The sequence below is a fragment of the Bidens hawaiensis genome, unplaced genomic scaffold (genome assembly GCF_021521415.1).
Source record: "Bidens hawaiensis isolate Kalapana, Puna unplaced genomic scaffold, B.hawaiensis_p1.1 tig00032359_1, whole genome shotgun sequence".
NCBI classification, from domain to species: Eukaryota; Viridiplantae; Streptophyta; class Magnoliopsida; order Asterales; family Asteraceae; genus Bidens; species Bidens hawaiensis.
Genome location: NW_027495494.1, coordinates 6581 through 22589, shown reverse-complemented (window position 1 = coordinate 22589; position 16009 = coordinate 6581). Strand labels below are relative to the sequence as shown.

General features: G+C 35.3%; 1 protein-coding gene across 1 annotated transcript; it reads right to left on the bottom strand.

The window, feature by feature from the left end:
• Window positions 1-355: 355 nt before the first annotated feature.
• Window positions 356-9766, bottom strand: LOC143583310 (chromatin modification-related protein EAF1 A-like). Its single transcript, XM_077065647.1, has 21 exons — window positions 9583-9766; window positions 9440-9494; window positions 9261-9358; window positions 7534-8374; window positions 7325-7444; window positions 7038-7193; window positions 6493-6684; window positions 6152-6232; window positions 5894-5951; window positions 4606-5099; window positions 4455-4508; window positions 4183-4240; window positions 3864-3952; window positions 3719-3772; window positions 3551-3631; window positions 3333-3470; window positions 2453-2578; window positions 2270-2373; window positions 1969-2184; window positions 1552-1882; window positions 356-1482 (listed from the first exon to the last, which is right to left on the bottom strand). The coding sequence occupies exons 1-21, from the start codon at window positions 9711-9713 to the stop codon at window positions 661-663; spliced, it is 4299 nt and encodes a 1432-aa protein (XP_076921762.1). The 5' UTR covers window positions 9714-9766; the 3' UTR covers window positions 356-660.
• Window positions 9767-16009: the final 6243 nt, after the last annotated feature.

Here is a 16009-nt window from a genome sequence, read left to right as displayed (position 1 = left end):
TGGTTACCGGCTAAACCAGGATCTACGTCACTACGTGCACACAAACAAGTTTGGTCAAAATGAATCAGAATGGATCCGCCATTTTCTTGTTAAACCTGACTATTGCTTAAATCTATTATTATTAGTTCACTGTTGATCTTTCTAAAACTTACGGTATCGGGGGCAGACACCGGCTGCTCACCGACTCATCCTTCCTTCGCCATCTCCATAGTCACTAGTGACCATAATCACATACTGGACAGCGAACCAATACGTAACTTAGTACAGATTAATATGTTTGATTATGAATTACAAAACAAGTATTGATTGTTATTATCCAAGATTAAAATTGTTATTTTATTAAACAAAACCAAATAAGTTTAACCCATTTTCTATTAAGCTATTATATTCTTTCATCATACTCAAAATAACCCGATAAAAAATATACCACAATTCTAATAAACCCGTTCATAAGTAAATGGGTTGAAATTGCAACCTCAGTTTTGTAGAGCTTTATACTATGCAAAATTTGGCTGCAGAAAATAAAGGAAACAAACCTGTACATTCCTATTACATGTGAATGACACATCACCCAAAAACTGTTAAAAGAGTCCTCCATGCGGGTCAAAAATTAACGGGCTAGGTGAGAGATATTAGCTATGTAGACGGCTGCTTTTGCCACTATACACCACCATCGTCATGGTTAACCTCCAATCCAGCATGTTCATCACTGCCAGCAGTATTTGATTGAGGTGAAAGCATATCTGGCTCAGTTGCTTGAGCTGGTTCAGAAGCATTTTCTTTTCGGTTTGGTATCATTCTCTGACCAGCGGTTGCTTGAGTTTGACTCCCAACCTTTTGTGGCAGATGAGGCTGGCGGAGGTTGGTGGTTGTAGAGCCCAGTGGTGGAGCATGAGAAGCCTTTTGCTTTGTGGAAGCAGCTGGTGGTTGAATTTGACCGATAGTTGACCTTGACCGGGAATCATGTGTTGACTGCTTCAAAGCTGCCGCCGCCACCCCTTGAGCATTTTGCTCGCCGCCGTCGCCCGAGAAGCCATTCATAACCTTAACCGCCTGCTGAGAGTGGGGTTTCCTGGCGGGTGGTTGAAACGGTTGTGGTGGCTGACGTGGCGGCTGTTTGACTATAAGGTTGACTCCAGTTTGAGGGTTACACACCGGCCCACGTGACGGTTGTATTTGTGTACTGCTTTGAGGAGATGAAACTGAAACAGGAAGTTGAGATTGTTGCGGTTGTTGATGCAAATGTGGCGACACAGGATTGGATGTAGCAAATTGCTGTTGTAGTAGACGTTGTTGGTGAAGCTGTCTCTCTTTAAACAAGTGCATTCCATAGGCTGGGTGAGTTGGCGGTCCTTGAAGATGTTGTGGCATATGTGGAGACGGTTGTGGGGACATCGGATGCAAGTATGGTTGACCTGGTGTTTGAATATTGTTATTCTGATTTGGAAAAGACCCTGTTCCAAGCTCACTATTTTGGTTCGGCTGCAACAAAAAACAGGTCAAATAAAAAAAATAGGTTAAACAGAAACGGGCAATATATATAAAAATTACCCTCATCATATGCAACGCATCACGAGGTCTGACCAAGCTCCCTTGACTAGGAGTGGGTCCTGGGTGCATACTGCCAGGTGGCACACCAGGACTCAACATCGATGGAGAGGCAATTCCCTGAAATGCGGGTCTAGCCATTGTCATGCCTCGGTTTATCCCATTCATGACACCCATACCAGTCCCACCGGGCAACACGCGAGTTCCTGAGTGGGGCCCGGGTGGCAAACCTGATTGTTGCATGCTCCTTGCAGACATTTTATTCAAATGTTGGATTCTATGTTGCTCGTCTATTGATGAGGGAGCTGCTCTAGGAATACCATATCTTCCCTCCCTAAATTATAAATCAGAGAAAAACCATGTTATATTAACCGGTCTATATTGCCATTACCATATATAATTTGGATAATTCAAAATTACCTAAGCGCAGGACTAAGTGGAGTAGATGCAGAGGCTAAGTGACCACCATGGCCCGTTGCAGAAGAGCCTGGTAGTGAGGAAGACGGGCCAGGCCCAGAAACCATTGATGCTAGATTACCATGGTTTGGGCCCGATAACCCTCCAGCATGAGTGCCTTGATAACCAACAGAAGCATGATCCTGGCTAAGTGAAATTGCCTCACAAAGATCAAGAGGCCTTCATGAAAATTAATAAAACAATTGTCAGCTAAAATGTTAAATCACAGAAGACAAAATAGTTAAACTTGTAACCGAGAGCTTACGTAAGAATGGGTCCGTCACTGATATTATTAGGGCAGACTTGAGAGAGAGCGAATGTGTGAGAATTATGAACCTGCTGGCGTTGCTTTGGGTCGTAAGTTTCCATCTAAAACAAGAAAAATAGAAATCATATAAGTATTAAATTAATAAGTGTATATTGAGAAGAAAATGCCAAAAACAGTCACCTTTGGTAGTTTTTTATATTTATGATGATGTTTTTGCCAAATCGTAATAATCTTATCAAAATGAGACTTGAGTGTATCCTCTTCCATTGGTCCCTGCAGGCGTTGAAACAATTGCCTTGCACTTCCCTGCGTCATATACATAAGCAAACAAAAGCAACTATCAAGATCCGTTACTTATATACAGGTTGATTGTAGTTATGTTTAATCTCAAACTGTGAGTGTGAATGAAACCGAAATAAATGATAACCATAAACAGAATAATCAACATAGCCAAACAAAAATACCTGAACCCATCCAGTAAAAGAAACCAACAGTTTGAATTAAGTTTTCTAAAAACCAATTTTTCAGTTCTGTTTTGGTTTTGCATCAACCAGAATCCGTAAAACAACCAAACCGAGCCAAAACAAACCGAAAAACCTGACTTTAAGTAAAAGTAATCTATAAAACATTGATGAATGAAGTAGCACAATAATTAAGGTCGAAATGCCTAATAACCAATTAATCATTTAATAACAAAAATCAAGCCCTAAGTTTCAGGCCCAAATTTACTGCTTTGAGCTTTTTTCGGCCCAAAATTTTCAAGACCATATGCCATACAGTTTTCAAAAACCAAAATTTCATCTTTTAGTTTGGTTTAAGCTCAAAACTGATCCATGCACACCCATATATTAAGCAAGCCAAAAGGGTCAAACAAAAATAATTAGCTAACAAAGAAGCAGGTCGAGTGTATCAAACGGGTCGAAACTTGAAAGTAGTCCACAGCGTACTTTTAATACCTAACAACCTTAGATCACTTTACCACAGTTTTTAAAATATTTAATGTAATGACGTATTAATCATTTATTGAACGTCTACTAGCATGTATAAAAACAAATATTACCTCGGGAATTCCAGGCAAAGTAGACGGATAAGACTGAGAGGACCCTGAATCCTCAGCACTATCACCACCATCACCATTATTCCTATCCAACAATAACTTGTGTCGCTCTTTGCATTCTTTGGAATTACGATAAATGCACTTCACGCATTGATTAAAATAAAAAATTAGCAAATTATATAATAGAAATCATGAACAAACACACTTAACACAGTAGTTACCTTAAACTGCAAAGTGCTGTTAATTGCATCACTTACGAGCTCCCAGTTGGCACCAATATCATGGACCAGTACAACAAGGGCCTGAGATCACATACAATATTCTTATATATCAATATGATACAATCAGTTTGTCAATATAAAACACAATAGCATAAATAAGAAAATAACCTGATCTTCAAATAAGGACCATGGACTTCCGGAGCCTTGCTGTCCAGAAGGGGTCTGCAGAGATCATATAAATAAATAAATACATAAAAGATTAAGAAGCCAAGGCAGAGAACCATTAGAAGGTTAACTAATCACTTCATAGTACCTTAAGCGATTTAGCTTTCCTACCACGATCACGAACAAGTAATTTCATGAACTTACTTGAATTGGACATGTTACTTGTCTGAGAAGCTACTGAAAAAAATGAAAACGGAGTCAGAATGATAGTGTACTGCTTGATAACATTCTTCAAATTTTTCATGATATGTTGATAAAACAAATCATCTTCAGGTGCGTTAACTGTTAAACATGACTAAAAAATCTATATATATAATACAATTCATCTGCAGAAAGTGATGTAGGAGGTTTTATGTATTAGTTTTACATTCTGGGATGCAACGTATTATGAGAACAACAAAGCATACCGCTGTTTCCATTGGAATCAAGTTGGCGATTATCCAGCCTTCTCTTCAAGTGATTATTCTGTATTATTCCAAAGAACATAAACGAATGTCAATTACTAATGAGTAAAAAGAACACTAAAGTTGTTTTGGTTTGAGTATGTAATTCATAGTATGACCACAATTTAGAGGTGACAATTTTTATCCATTTATGAACATTTTGAGCTAATTTAGGTTATGTTTTCTCTCCAATCCAATAAGTCAAAACGGGTTGAAAGAAACTAATGCAACATCACCTGATCATTCTGAAAATCAGGATCAAGCTGCCATTGATGACCAAACATGGATCCCTGCAATAGCATAAAATAAAATTAAAATCTAAAAGACAGTTAATGGAAACTAAATGATATTTTTGAAGCTAAATTAAATATTTAGCTGTTTACATACAGGATGTTTAGTCTTCTTTTTCTTTTTAGGTCGGTTGGATACTTCTGTCGGGTCAAAATTACATTGCTTTTCATACTCCCCACCTGATTCCACATCCATATTGTTGAGCATGTGGGAACCACCATGTAAAGAACTCTGTTCGTCCTGAAATGAATTGTTATCACCACTTAAAGCATCGGGTCCATTCGGTGCCTGAACAAAGCCAGTGGGTCCAGTAAACCTCGGTCTGGAAGCAGTACGCACACGTTTTGTGGGAATTGAAACGTTTATACTGGTGGTGGGTCGTTTCCCACTTAATATTGAAGGTTGAGTCCCGATAGCTCTTTCATGGGATGGCATGAATGGAGAACCGTGCCCCGTATCGTATGATCTTTGCCCATATGACCTGAAGTGTTTCTTTTTCTTTTGAGCGGGGTCTGATGACCTATTACCTCCAAATGCTCCTGGTAGATAATACGGGTTCGTTTCTCCCTCATCCTCTTCAAGTGTATCATCTATTGTATAAATGGCTACATGGTTAGAACTTTCTACTGATCAAATCAAGTCAAGTATTATCTTAAATGAGTCAAATAGTGTGCATGAAAGTAAAAAAATAGACCCATAACCGACGAACCCAAACAAAAGCCGATGGTTTGGTTTTCTGTTTTCATAATCACAGAATTTTTGGTTTTGTTTCGGTTTGGTAAAACCAAAAAACTGAACCCAATATATGGACTTCCAATCTTAACTTTAAATTTTATGTAATTTATAAGAATTTAATAAATAGTGTAACCCATATAATATTATTTACAGATAACCAGTTAATCATTACTTAACAAAGAGTTGTAGGCCTAAATTCATTATTTTGGGTTTTATTATTTTATTATTTTTCGGCCTAAACATCTCAAGCCCAAATGGTAAAATCAAAAAAACCTAAATAAACCCAAACCAAAAAGAACCAAAACCAAATGCTTTCAAAAACTCAGAAACCGAATTTTGTTTTTTTGTTCGGTTTGAGCCCAAAACTGGCCCAAACAGGCCTATGCACACCCCTAGGTAATATTAAAAAAAATAGCTGAATTATAAAATATATTGTTGGTCAAAAAGTGTCTTTTAACACATAACACCTCATAAATCATTTTAAGCAAAAGATCTGATTGTTATTGAAATAATATTACTTTGTAATCACACTTTGCATGCTACTTTTTTGAAAAGTCAAAACACTGTGAACAAAAAATGTTCTGTCAACCAGCCCATGGATTTTGACCTGTTGCCCTACCCACTCAACTTGCACCGAGCCTTAAAATACCTGGAACAGAATCATATCCATTGGCATCCACTTCCTCTTGCTTGCTACTACCAGTTCTCTAAGGAAGAGAAAAATATATCATAAGACTAAACTAAAAAGATAACAGGTGGGTATATTTTTGTTCAGTAGTCAAAACAGTAAACATCAACAGAAAAAAAAAACGATAAAAATTACATGAAAGAAAATTGCAAGCAAAAAAGCCTTGTAAAAACAGACATAGCATACTTCCATAATATCCCTCTTGAGTGATGTATTTACCTCAAGTTGTAGCAAATGGGATTCAATAGATTTTCTGTAGTCCTCAATGGCACCAGGTGGTACAGTATAAAATAGGTCCTCCTGCACACAAAAAGAAAGTAAGAAACTAAAAGAAAAATGACCAAAACATTTCAATGCATAAAAGTTTGCAAAATCATTTTATTAAAAATTATATCATTACTGAAACGACACGGCATTTATTAATCATGTGACAGACTAAATATTGATAAAAACAAAAATAAAAATTGAAGTACAAAAGACGGTTTTGGTCAAACATTTTGACATGTCAGAAACAAATTTGACCCATTACCCAACCCGCCAATTTTAGTGACAGTCCATACTTCTGTTAAATTAGCCTCCCATGAAATGCCTATGGTGCCAAGATCAGATATCCTATCAGGAGTCATAGGTGCTTGAGCTGAGCTGTACTGAGCCTGAGAGCTATTGTACTCCAAGAATCTCAGCCCGTATTGGTGAAGCCCAAGTTTAGTATCCTTTTTAGAGCCCTCAAACTCCAAGCCATTGCATTTCACCTGTCACATATAAAGCTATTAGCATTCAACTCCCTTGATTCATATAACATAGTATAATTATATGTGTGTGAATTTGGTCATTTAACATTGAAATTACAATATTTCCTGACATAGATGATAATTGTTTTCTTCTGAAAGCATTAATGTTTGTGAGTTTCTTGAATCAATCAGCTTTGTTAATGTTTTAACTTTAAAAGCAATCACTAAAATCAATCTTGCCAATATCTCGTAGTGGCTGCTAATGAGGCAATAAGTAAAATTAGAAAAGATATACATCCAATACAGCAATCTTCGTATCAAGGGAATACAAATTTTTCTGTTTATAATATCTTATTATAACTTATTAAATTCACCTGCACCGTGAGCCAGAAGTCCATGACAGCTTCTGCCAAGGTATGAGCAACTTGTTTTTGCTGCCAAAGTGAGCTTTGTTGCTGAATTCGGACTCGCGAACTATAAGCAGCTCTCCTAGAGATTTGAGCAGCTGCAGTAGCTTTCCAAAGGCGCTCCTATGAGTGACGAACAAATAAAAAATCATCAAGTGTAAGATATTGTAAAAGAAAAAACATAGAAAGTGAAAATTCAAAGGGAATGAAGAGTGCTAATAAGTTGAATAATTCATTTCAAAAACTAACCGAACCTGTGCAAAATCATTAGCCAGCCATGACATTTCTTCAAGAACAAAATGCCAATGTGACATATGATGACTCTCTGATTTAAGTACCCTAAACGATAATCCGGCAATCCTCTTACGCTTTTCCTGTTTGCAAAACAATCACAAATAAGAAGAGTCGTACATTGCAAAGATAAATACCATTAACTTCAAAATAAAATACATAATTGTTAAACCTCTATAATTCGAGCCTCTTCTAAAATCGAGTCTTCGTGTTCCTTGGTTGAGGTTAATATATCAGACTCATGTTGCAAAGCAGACTCAGATCCTTTTAAATCTTCAACTTCCTTAACTGTAGAACCATTGTCATTGTGGCTTGCAGAACATGGATTGGAAGTATTATTAACACTGTTTAATGCCTTATCATTATTCAGTGTATTTACATCACTGCCCTCGATACTCGGTGCTTCGTTTAATGCTAAATTAACTTCCATAGTCCCATTGGAATCAACATTTTTCATAACAGCCACTGATTCGTCCTCATTTTTGTCATCTAAACTTGGAATATTTCTGCTGCCTGATGATTTGGATTCAAATCCCTTTGTACCTGTTTCCTGCTCTACATGCCCTAGGGTTTCTTGAATATCAGGTTGAGTTGACTTTACAGGACTTTTAGGGACCAAATTGGAATTTGACAAATGTTTCGGCTCCTGACTATCATCATCATGTTCCACTCTCTTAGCATCCTTTGGTGCATGTCGAGAAGTCAAAAACGGCTGACCTTTGCGAGGGCCCGCATCAGTAGAACTTGACCGCCCCCCGTCCCGGTTTGACCGTGATCTATTCCTACGTTTATATGACTTTTTAGGCAAGTCTAGTGCCACATCAGATACAGTATTATTGACATGAAGATGCAGGGGTCTTTTTTCAACTTCATGAAACTTATTTTCACGATCAAATAACATAAGATTATCGGCACTATTCGGTTCACCAACTGAAGGAGCCCCGAGCCTTCCACTACTTTCAACAGAATCTCCATGAGGTGAAGCAGTTATTGCAAAACTGCCTTTTACTTCACTAAAATACCAAAAGAAAAAAGAAAAAAAAAGTATAAGCAAACTTACTAACAATGATGTGATACTTAGAGGTGACAAATGAGCAGATCATGCAGCATTTTTGAACTTTTGTTTAAAAAAAAGAAAGCAGTAGTTAATGTAACTGTATAAGTCATATTATTTCACAATCAAGTTTCTTAAATAAAATCGTTTAGGAGATTTAATGCATTGATATACACTTTGAACGACTGCCGACCCATTTAATTCGTCTCCTGTAAAGTTTTTTTTTCCACCTACTTGTAGGACTGTAAAACGTATATGAACCGAACGTTCAGTGAACAATACGGAAACCGTTTGGCAGGAAGTTCCTTTCTGCTTGTTTAATAATTAATTAATAAACGAAAGAACATGAACAAATCTCGTGAACATTCGTTTACAGTCGTTCATTTAAATTCGTTTATGTAGGTTCATTTACATTTGTTAATGTATTAAACTTTTCTTGGCCAATTACAATTTAGTCTAGCTTTCATAACTTTTTAGGCCCAACACATTAATTTTTACATTACTTTTAACTAATTGTCAAATTTCAGCCAAGTTTTGAAGTTCATCTATGTTTAGTTATGCTTGGTCGTTTACATTCGTGAGCCATCCATTTATACTATTAACAAACAAACATAAACGAACACGAACAAGAAATCCCTGTTCCTTTAGTTGTTCGTATTCAATCGTTTGTTCAGTTAAAATTAAATGAACAAACACAAACATGTTACGTTCATATACACTTAGTTTGTTTACAAGCCTACCAATTTGACCTGTTGAGATATAATATAACCCGAACCGACTCATTCACAGTTATATGAATCGACATTGCCACCTCTAAGGTAATATTTTAGAAAATACATATGAACCTTGTCACAAAATGCTCTGGATGCTGATCAAGCAGTGATGTGGACTGCAAGCTGACTGATGTTCCATTCTCAACTTTTAAATCTAACGGATCACCACCCTGCAAAAATCAACAGCCAATCAATAAACAAAAAGTGTTCAAATCCTTTAAATACAACCTAAAATGACTAAATTGTAATACTTTTTGTAAAAACTCTAATTCTCTTTTAAACTTCTCAGCAGCATTGAAAGTCTCCCTGCAAAAATATTATCAAGCATAAGCTTGATTTGAAGAAAGAAAAGAAGAATTAAACAGAAATCATCAAATGATAAAAAGAATTAAACCTGAGTTCAGCTTGAGTTTTTTCGAGATATGATGATTGTTGTGCAGATGGTGCAGAAGAAACCTCAACTCCACCATCAATAACTCCACCCATTGAATCAACCCCAGCATTGACTATTTGACTACCATGCATTCCCACTATAATGACCTACAGATTTCCCTCTCCAATTGCTATAGAGATATTATGTGTATGCACAAAAAAGGAAAATGATTAAGGGTAGAAAAAAAAAACTTTAAACTTGTCAAGAGGGAAATAATAAAACAAATATCTGAAAACAATGGTTCATAGTTGAGCACTCAAGCAAATCTATTTCCATGGTCAAAGAAAGCAAGTTGGTTCATAGTCGAGCACTCGAGCAAATCTATTTCCTTGTTCAAATAAAGCAAGTTGGTTCATGGTCGAGCACTCGAGCAAATCTAATTCCTTGTTAAAATAAAGCAAGTTGGTTCATGGTCAAGCACTCGAGCAAATCTAATTCCTTGTTAAAATAAAGCAAGTTGGTTCATAGCCGAGCACTCGAGCAAATTTATTTCCTTGTTCAAATAAAGCAAGTTGGTTCATAGTGGAGCACTCGAGCAAATTTATTTCCTTGTTCAAATAAAGCAAGTTGGTTCATAGTCGGGCACTCAAACAAATCTATTTCCTTGTTCAAATAAAGCAAGTTGGTTCATAGTTGAGCACTCAAACAAATCTATTTCCTTGTTCAAATTGCATATATGTAGAAATAAACGCTCAAATGTTTTGAATAGCATAAATTCATTTGCATCACCATTGAATAATGTCCTAGGTCAAGATATTAAAAAAAGAAAATCCCAACTTCATAATTGTTTCTACTAGTCCATCAGTGTTCACAACCAAATTATCTCAAAAAACTATAAAGCATGCCAAAGCTAAAGAGATCAAAGCTAGATGCATGCTAATGATATGCAAAATGAATTTGTTTCAACAACTTAAGCATTACGGGTCAGGGACAAAAAGGCAATAAGAGAATGCATATATCATCTAACGATAGTGCACAAGGAAATAAATTAATCAGCACGCGCGTGGAAACTTTCTACGGACCTAACGTTTCAAGCATTAAACGATGTTAATAAACAAAGCAACCAACTTAGATTTTCTTAAAATCGTGTCATCATCCATACCATAATCGCATGCTAATCATTCATTACACTAACCTAAGAACCACTAAACAATGATCAATCACAGCCAAAGAAAGCTACACTAAACCACAAGCCAAATGAGTCTGCAAATCCGTACAAGTGCAGGATCACAACTACTCGCCATTATAAACAAGATTAATACAAAACATCTAGCTCAAATGGCACATAGCATCATCAATACACCACACCTGAAAAACAACAAAAAACAGAACAACCCTAGTTTCACTCACTTTCCCATTTGATCAGCTTTCACACATGCATTCAATCAAATTACACCAATACAACACTCCAATTACACAATCAAACACACACAACCACACAATAAACCCTAACAACAAATCCCTAACTGGTACCAAAGTCTAGGGTTTACCCTGCACCCAACATTTCGTCCAATTCTAGGGCTTCTGAAACAAATACCTGAACGGCAAACACCTCGTTTGATGAATTTGGCGCCAATTTGCAATAATTTCAATTACCGAACGAATTGAGCCCTAGAACGATGAAACGCGATAACATTTGATTGAACGCACCGTATTTGAAATTGAAACCCTAATTAATACACCAGAGGACGTGCATATGTGATGATAATAATATACATGCGATTGATTGGTATTGATTTGTGTATTATTATTATTATACGATTGATTGATTGATTGTTTGTTCTTCTTTGAGCTCGAGTTTCTCTCTCTTAAAGCTTTCTCTCTCTAAGATCGTAAAAACTACTTCGTCGTCGTCTTCGTGGGTTAATGGGCTGGACCTTTCAGCTCATGTTTTGGGCCGGGTTTTGGGTTGATTTGATTCTTGTATGGTGATTGGTTTGACTTTTGAGGTTATGTTGGTTTGACTTATTAAGGAATCCTTTTTTAAGATGGTTGGTTACTCAACTCAATCTCACTTGATATATCTTATTGATAACACTAACAAACTCATAATAACTTATAAATAGTAGTTTGTTAATTTGACATGAAAGAGAAATTGAGGGGACTAGGTGGATACAAGTGTGTTACGTTTAATGTAATATTGTAATTTGTAAGTATGTGTAATACGGTTTTTCACGATTAACGATGTAAAATATTGAAAACATAGCTTGTGTGAGAGGGTGTATAATCTATAAGTCATGTGATTCATCCAAAGTAAGTATAATAAAGTAAATGCATGTTAAAGTTTTTGACATGTATAATGGGGTCACGTGAGTATTGATAAATAATTTGTACATGTATGCCATGGAGTATTCGTCTTAAAAACCTTCTTTTATACCGTATAGGCGTATAACATAATATTTATTTGAATATAATTATTAATTATATAATATAAATTCATGTACTTTTGTATATGTTTGTTATCTAGACATGATATTACAAATGGGTATATATTTTAGATTTAATAAGTAGTTAACTTAAACTTTTGACTTTCTAAGAGATTAACATTTTGGAGCATTCTTTACGTGTTTAGTTTATCGATTGTCTACTTATGTTCTGTTATTTCTTCAAGTATGTTGTAGTTAACTTTGGGAGTACATATATGGGGACAAAAGCATGCATTTGTAGCTTTGAATATTAACTATGAACGACTAATATTGATTTAGAAATTTTGTGAACAAACTCATATGTGTTAATGTTAAATCATACATTATCGATTAGTGTCAACACAAACTCACCTATGGATTGTGTTGGCAATAAATCGGGGAGGGGGCTTGTAAATAGAGAACGATCTTGAGGAATACGCATATCATGATTAATTTGTGTTTTTAATGAAAGGAGCGTGTATTGCATGCTGGATTTGAAGATTTTCACAAAATACCCTTTTAACCTGCTCATTAAACTAATGATCTATCAAATTTAAAATACCCTATTGATTTGACCGATCTATTGTTTAGATACGATCTTATTCTTCTTATTATGAAAAGCGTTTGTTCTCCTCTATTTATATGGATGCACAAGCACTCCATATATATTTGTATTTTTAAGTAAATATCACAATAATAATGACAATAATAATAGCAATAACCAAAGAATCATTTATGATATATCAATATTTTTTTTCAAGCACAAATGCATTATAATTCGCATTTAAAGGAACTCATGTGGCATGTAGCACTTTCATTATGTAAGTGTGGTAAAATTGAATTTCCTCATTTATGTTATTTGAGTTATTAAAAATTGACTTGTAACCCCCCCCCCCCCCCCCCCCTCCATTCTCACTCTCCTCTTAAAACCCGTGGCTAATGAAGATGCTTGATAGTGTGAGTATGTGATTGTGACTTGTACTATTGTGCATTGTTTTGCAGTTTCTAAGTACAATGTTACATCAACAGATGTGTTTGTGATTTTGTTAAGTGACACATACATAAGGTAGTACAAGAATTATATAAGCCTAGTTTTTATATTGGAATACTTATATAATCCATAATCTTATCATTTAAAGAAAAGTTTTAAGGTTTTTCAATTTTTGCACCCTATGTGATTATCTAAGAGCATTTTCATCCCTTCTCATATCTCTAAATCTAAAATTACCCTATAAATCAATGTTTTTTCTTTTTTATGTTCAATTAAATAATATTTTTCTATGCATTTATCATTACATTTTCTCTATCCTAAATATTAAAAAAATTTAGGGTGCTAAACAGAATGCTCGCAACATTCTCTCTCTCTCTCTCTCACTCACAACACCTTAAACCACTTGTTATATTATAAAAACTTCGCTCACATAATTTGATAGATGAATTAAGAATAATGATTCCTATATATATATGGATTACTATTCACTCCATGCTATCATTTCATAGTTTTTTGTATATGTGAAAGAAAAAAAATATAATAATATTAATAATACTAGTAAAAGAATAAATAAATGTTATTAAGATAGATATGAGGAATCTGATGTAAAGAGTTTTTAAAAGATGAACAAATTTTATAAATAAAAAGTGTTTTGTAGTTAAATTAAATAGATGAATCTAATTACCACTTTTAAAAACAATTTGCTAGTTGATAAAATATTTGTTGCAAAAAAACCTATAAGATGAAATCATGAAAACAGTGTATGTATGTTAATTGTTAACCAACTCATCTTATCACAGTATCACTTATAAAAATGACTTAAAAGGCTAATGTTTAAACAACACTCACATATTGCTCGAAGGCTTAAAGCCCAACTAAACACATGAAGAAGCTTGATGGGCGGACCAAGAGCAAATTAATCAAGCTCATTAAGTTCAAGGGGCTTTTCCTCTTAAAATAAAAAAAAAACCACTTCATTTCTTTCCACCTCATCAAAGTCAACATTTTCTTAGAATATTTTTGGTAGGCTAGTAGAGTGACAAGTGCCGGATCTAGACATAAATTTTAGGGGTAACATTCAATTTTTTTTATCGTATTTTAAACGAAACAAAAATAGAAGCACGATACTGAGGTGCAAATTTCAACTATACGGTTTTTTAAAGATTGAAATTGAGCCATTACACCCTGTTTTTTTACTTTATCGAACATTTCTCTGTCACTGCACAAATTAAACCATTGTTCAAATATTTATCACTCATTTGCATACGCAAACCCGTATTGATAGGTTTCAATTTAGAAAAACATATTTCAACGGTTGCGGTTGCAACCGGTATAACCAACGCTAGCTTTAATTTTTGATAAACAAAAGAAAACGTGGCGTGTTTTCCGAGTTCCGTCATTACACGAGGAAGGTCGCACATTCACCCAAATTTGAAAATGTATCATCTTCCTTTAAAGTGTGATAAAAGGTCATATGATCACCCGAAATACACCATATTTTTTCATTACTAAAATCATTCGGATACATTTCCGAAAATACCACTACTTAGATATGTCAAACTTGGAAAACGAATCTCAAGATTTAAACTAGACATATTTTTTAACAAACTATGCCCTGCTGGCGGTGCACGCATATAATGTATATATGTGTGAACTCTCGGGTGAGCAAAAGTAAAATTGCACTAATTTCGACGTTATTTTACTAATCTCGTGAAAATAACGTTAAAAGTGGGGGAAGGTTAATCAGGCATCATGTGGTGGCGTTGATAGCCGAAAGACAAGGGCACATGCATCAATCAGCAGGTGTCCCGATGATTGAGTGCTATGTGCCTTATTGTAACACCCCGACCGATGGCGGATTATACATCGGGGCGCTACATATTGTTTCATTACTCGTGACACTATTTGGTGTCAATATTTATTAATACACATTTATCGCGCACGCTCAACGCAATCACAAGATAACATAAATCAATATATTATAATTCAAAATATTCAAATAACATAAACTTGTCTTGTTACATTTTAGTCTAGGTCCAAAATAAAAGCAAACATCCTATGTGTCCCCAAGCTCCAAATGCAGCTACTGCGAACCTGAACATGTGTTAAAATAAAACGTCAACACTTGCGTGTCGGTGAGAAATCAAGTTTAATATATAATAATAGATAACAATAATCACTGCGCGCAACACGTGTATGTCTGGTGTTTAACAAGGGTGTAATCAGATTGTGATCAAGCCTAAATAGATCATAGTTCATAGTTCAATCCGTGCTCCCAAATGAGCACAAAAACAAGAAAACATCTGTGCAAGTGTAAACAAAAGAAAACCGTAAACGATAGGTCTCCCGTGTTCATCTAATGGATCCATGAAAACTTCGGAATAGGCCGAACAAAGCGGTTAATGATACACACATACAAATAAACAGCCAAGTAAACGTCCTCAACACATGGGATACTGCGCGACTAAAGTTCATAAACAAGTTTAAGACTCAAGTTTGTACGAACACATGAACATCCCAAAACATTAAAAATAAAAAGGGATTAGGTACGAGATTACTCACTTGATAAACGGTGCGATGAAAGATTCAACTCTTAAACAAGCAAAGTTAACCTATAATTAAGATTATTGTTTTAATGATTTGTTTTAAGTCTTGAATATATTTAAGCATTATTAATATGTAAATCAAATTATTATATATTATATGTTACCGGAAATCTGGGCAGAAGAGAGGAGAAGACGGGGGCAGAGAGAGGAGGCGGCTGAGGACAACGGCAGAGAGCAAAGAAAGATAATAAGTGTTTGTGTGTGTAGTGTTAAGAAAATAGCATTATTATTTATAGGGGAAACCCTAGGGGACACAATCCCTAAAAAAGGGGAAAAGATCTCCAAAAAGTAAAAGATTCCAAAAGCAAAAGATAACAAAAGATATGGCAGCTGCAGGGGACAAGGGAAAAGCTGACAGGTAACAGTAAAAAGCATGGGAGGGTCAG